This window comes from Trichosurus vulpecula, chromosome 9, assembly GCF_011100635.1.
Source record: "Trichosurus vulpecula isolate mTriVul1 chromosome 9, mTriVul1.pri, whole genome shotgun sequence".
Taxonomy (NCBI): domain Eukaryota; kingdom Metazoa; phylum Chordata; class Mammalia; order Diprotodontia; family Phalangeridae; genus Trichosurus; species Trichosurus vulpecula.
The window spans coordinates 53627798-53632366 of record NC_050581.1 but is presented as its reverse complement, the minus strand read 5'-3'; the positions used below and the strand labels follow the sequence as shown (position 1 = coordinate 53632366).

The 4569-nt window shown below is 35.0% G+C and overlaps 1 protein-coding gene across 8 annotated transcripts in view; it reads left to right on the top strand.

Moving 5' to 3' along the window:
• The window catches only part of RBFOX1 (RNA binding fox-1 homolog 1), a 388542-nt gene extending 384280 nt beyond the window's left edge, over positions 1–4262 (top strand). For 6 of the 8 annotated variants that reach the window (XM_036738295.1, XM_036738291.1, XM_036738290.1 and 3 more), the window contains one exon: positions 1558–2093. In XM_036738295.1, coding sequence (XP_036594190.1) covers positions 1558–1680 — 123 coding nt within the window. In that variant the 3' untranslated portion in view covers positions 1681–2093. Of the gene's footprint in view, positions 1–1557 lie in introns of all 8 variants that reach the window. The other 2 variants (XM_036738289.1, XM_036738294.1) reach the window with 1 other exon arrangement.
• The last annotated feature ends 307 nt before the right edge of the window (positions 4263–4569 follow it).

Sequence of the window (4569 nt, the reverse complement as noted above, 5' to 3'; positions counted from 1 at the left end):
TTTGTTTGGTGATGAATTGGGGACGGGTTAAATATGGGAGGTAAGGGTGGGGGTAAATTTGCCTGTACTTGTTTGAAATTCTATGCACTAAAATTCTGAGTATAGTAAGATGTGTCCATCACATGAAAGCGTATGCAATCATTACAATGCTTTTGGCATACAGTCTTCTGCTTAGATCAAAGATTTAAATCACATTTCAGAAATACGTCCTCCTAGGTTTTCAATCGAATTGCCAGTGCTTTTGCAAGAGAAAGTAATCAGTTAAGTGCCATGATATGCCCATTGTAAGTCATAATGGGAAATTACTTTTTTGTTTGGTTATAGAAATATGGCCATTACTTAGAAGCTATTCAGCACAAACTTACCTCAACTAATTTTTTCCCCTGACTACCTTCTCAAAATATTTTTGAAGTCCTATTCTATCCACTTAGAAATGAAGGAAAGAAGAGATAATTTGAAGAACTGCCCAAGTTACTAAGCAGTAGAGCTGACATTGACTCAAAATAACATGAATGACTCGAGTCCTATCACAGGCATAGAATTGGAAGGGGGTCTTAGAGATAGATCATCCAAACCAGGAATTCTTAATGTGGTGAAGTCAAGGGGTCCATGAATTTGGACTGGAAAAAAAGTGCTACATCTTTATTTCAATACCAATAGTTTCCTTCGTAATTCTATTCTATTCATGCATTTAAAAACATTCTGAGAAAGCCTTGCCAAGCTGCTAAAGGAATCAGAATGCAGACTAGATCAAGAGTTCTTAACCTTTATTTAACTCCATCTTTTTTATGAAAGGAAACTAAAGGGTAGAGAGATGATGTCCTATAGGTAGCAAGTAGCTGACTCATCATTTAAACCCAAGTCTTTTGATTCCAAATCCAGTGTTCTCTCCACTATCCCATACTGCTGTCTCTACTTCACTCTACCATGATACAGAGTATAGTTATGGTTGCACCAAAAAATAGTTTGGAGGCAGTGGTGGACAGACAAAAAATTAATTTAGTCAAACAGCCAGCTGTTTGAATTCAACCAATTATATTTTTTCCACCAAAAAAAAGTGTAGTCAAGGTCCAGTCTACAATAGTAGAGACAAGTAAATAGAGAGCACTTCTTCTTGTCTAGTTTTAAGTCAGTTTCCATCTCATTAAACTCCATTGGACCTTTCAAAATCAAAATATTTTATTACAATTAAATTTCAATGTCTCATATCTTTCTTCTTCAAATAGAGCTGTTACCTGGGGCTTAGAAGTCTCTTGGTTATACAGATTCTACATATTTTCATAATAATGGGATTTCTTGAAATAAGATTTCACTCAGAGTTGGCTTTCTTAGAACAATTGTGACCTGAGTAACCCTTTCAGGGCTTATAAGAACACTAGTGTAGAGTTTGGGGATGGAGGGGGAGGAGGGAAACACTCCTGAAGCCTCCCATGCACTCTCTGCTTATTTTTCATTTTCTTTTTCTTTTTAAATTTCTTTTAAACATTAGGCTTTTGCTAATCCACTTGTTAAAAAAGTCAAATGTAAAAAACAATCCATCAAATTGCTTTGTTTCAGAATGCTTTTGCACCCTTGACTGATGCCAAGACTAGGAGCCATGCTGATGATGTGGGTCTCGTTCTTTCTTCATTACAGGCTAGTATATACCGAGGGGGATACAGCCGTTTTGCTCCATACTAAATGACAAAACCATAAAAACCTTCCAATGTGGGGAGAAAGGAAGCTTTCCGAGGCCCGGGTATTGCAATACATGCAGTAGTGCATCATTTTAGCAACTCTAAAAAGAGGAAAAAAAATTACAATTTTTATCTTATACCTCAGATATTTTGTTCTGTGTATTTTAATATTGTGGGTCTTTAATTTCTGAAGGTTCCGTAGTTTGATTGCTGGCTGTAGAAGTTTTTGTGGTTGATCTAGAAAGCTGCTAGATATGAATAAAAACTGTTTTAGGGCCACAATCAAGAGTGCTATATCATGTAAATGAATTATATATGCTGAATATTAAGCTATTGGGATTATCACATGTTTTGTAAGAGTGTAAGTGACTACAGTAGTCATTTTTTCTGCATCTACATTTATTTTAGTTTATGAAAAGGGAGGGGTGGGAGGGAAACAGGGATAAAGGGACTGGGGGAGGGGGTTGGCTAAAAAAAAGTAATTAAATTGATGAAGTTAAAACGGGCCCCACTGCACCAACTATCATTTATCAACTGTCGTAAATTATTCACTTGTTTGTTCCAAGCCAAAGGTTATGTTGTTATAGGGGGTGCTTCTAGAGACACTTGTACATACAATCTGATTAAAGCTGTCCAAGCCCACCCTTTTAAACCATTCCACCAGGCAGTATTCAGCTATTTAACCATAACTAGTTATTTAGGCAAAAACTGCTAGTTAGGCCATTAATAAGCATTCTTTTTATATTTCTTCCAGTATAATAAATTATTGATATCATTGCTGACTTTTATATTATGGGAGGGAAAAAAACATTAATAAAAAGGTGATAAAAGCACTGTTTCTATTTTTTTCTTTTTTTCCAAAAAAGAAAGTAATAAAAACTTAAATTCTTTGTACCAGTAAAAAAAAATGTATAAAATTTACATCTGTGCAGTGGAGTTGTTAAGTTCTAGAAACACAGCCTATGAAGCTTTAGATTTAGCCTAGTAGAACAACTGTTAGAGACAGACGTATCATTTTTATGGAATTACATGATAATCATATTCAAATTTATATAAGCATTTTACAAGTATTGCAATCATTGAGTAGAGATAATCATGGTATTTTCATCAGCTTGGTACTTTTTGAAACATGACTGTGTCGTGTAAACAATCTGCAATTTTTCAATCCGTGACAACCTGTCCCCTCCCTTCTGTACCCCACCCACCCACAAAAAAAAAATTTCCAAACCAACACCTTTTTAGTTCATTGTCAGGCCCAGGACAAATTTCAAATGGGAGCAAAAGTAGGGCCATCTTCTCCTTCTAGAGCATCATGCACGAAAGTGACACACACCTGAGTTGCTTGGAAGCTCATCTACTTAACCTGGGGAAGGGGCCAAGGTGGCAGATTCAAACACAGTTGAAAAACTTGCAGTTTGTCTGTGCATATGTTTGGACTCTTTCCATGTTGTCCTGTTTACAAGTTATCCTGAGTTGGGGTGTTTGTCACGGGTCTTCCTGTTTTTTGTATTTAAATAAATAAAGCAGGAAACTGTCTCACTGCAGTTTTGCTGCTAATAGTTATATTCTCATGTGTACTAGTGCATGCCCCAGGGCATGCACTTTACTAAGTTATCAACTCACCGCTGTGAACCTGCCAACTTGCTATAACAACTCTGCTTTAACAAAAAACAAAAAACAAAAAAAACAAAAACAAAACAAAAAAAAGTGTTTGTGATCCAGCTTCCTCTTGTCATCGTATGTGCATGCAGTATGATCAGTTGGACAATAAACCATCAATAAAGTTTCACAAGATTTGAAAACAAAGTTTCTGTAGCATTGATATCTAAGACTGAAAATAAACTATCTCAAAAAGAAAAAAAATGTTAATGAACAAAAAAGGGTACATGACGTTAATTTTCACTGGTTGGGGAATGTTATAGAACTAATATGACAAGCCCATTCCTCTACCTGTAAAACCAAATGTGTGAAAAGACAACTGGCCTGGATAATATTTTTAAGGAAATCAAATTTATCAAAATGCTAAGGCATCCCAATTGGGACAATAAAATGAGGAATTTTTTTTTCCTAAGCTTCAAATGAAAAATGTGGAATTGCCATCTTTTTTTTTTGGAATTACACACATAAAATTATAAATATGTTGGTAATAGCCAAATTTATTTGCAATTTTGATTTCCACTGATGAGATGCACTTCCCCCCCCATGATTTAAGTAGTTTTAATAAAATTATTTAAAAGATGTGGGTGCCAACCAATGATGCAGAATATTTTGTTTAGAAAGCTCCTACAAGACTCCAATAAGTCATTTTAAAATGTATGTCTGAGATGTAAGAAAAAAGGTTTTTTTTTTTTACAGTATATATTGGGAATGTTTTCACTTATATAAATAACTACTGATATTATGAATTATGGGAAAAAATTAATACCATGTGTGGCATATAGTGACTTCTAAACAACAAAAAAATCTGCAAACCCAGAAAATGTGTATATCTGTCTTTAGAAATTAGTGTTTATATCACTACAGTGGTTTGTGAATAAAGAAAACTGGTTTGTAATATTAAAAATAAAAGCTTAGTCTGAAAAGGTATATGTAAGTTGGTGTTCAGAGTCATTTTGCCTTTTTACTGTTTCTTAAATATTTGCGAAGACACATTATTGAGGTATGCCACTGCACCTGCATTCTCTCCAAGAAGAAGGGAATACCGCATGCATATTGTTTTACTCCCTTCCCAGCAGGAGGATCCATGCCCAGGATTTAAAATGACTCAATTTTTGCAGGTGCTTTCACACTCAGGCCAGTAACTTTCCTTTTAGCGAATTACCTTTCCAAAGAATTAAATGAAACCAACTCCAGCTGCTTAAGAAATTGAACTAAGCTCAGGTGTCAACAACAG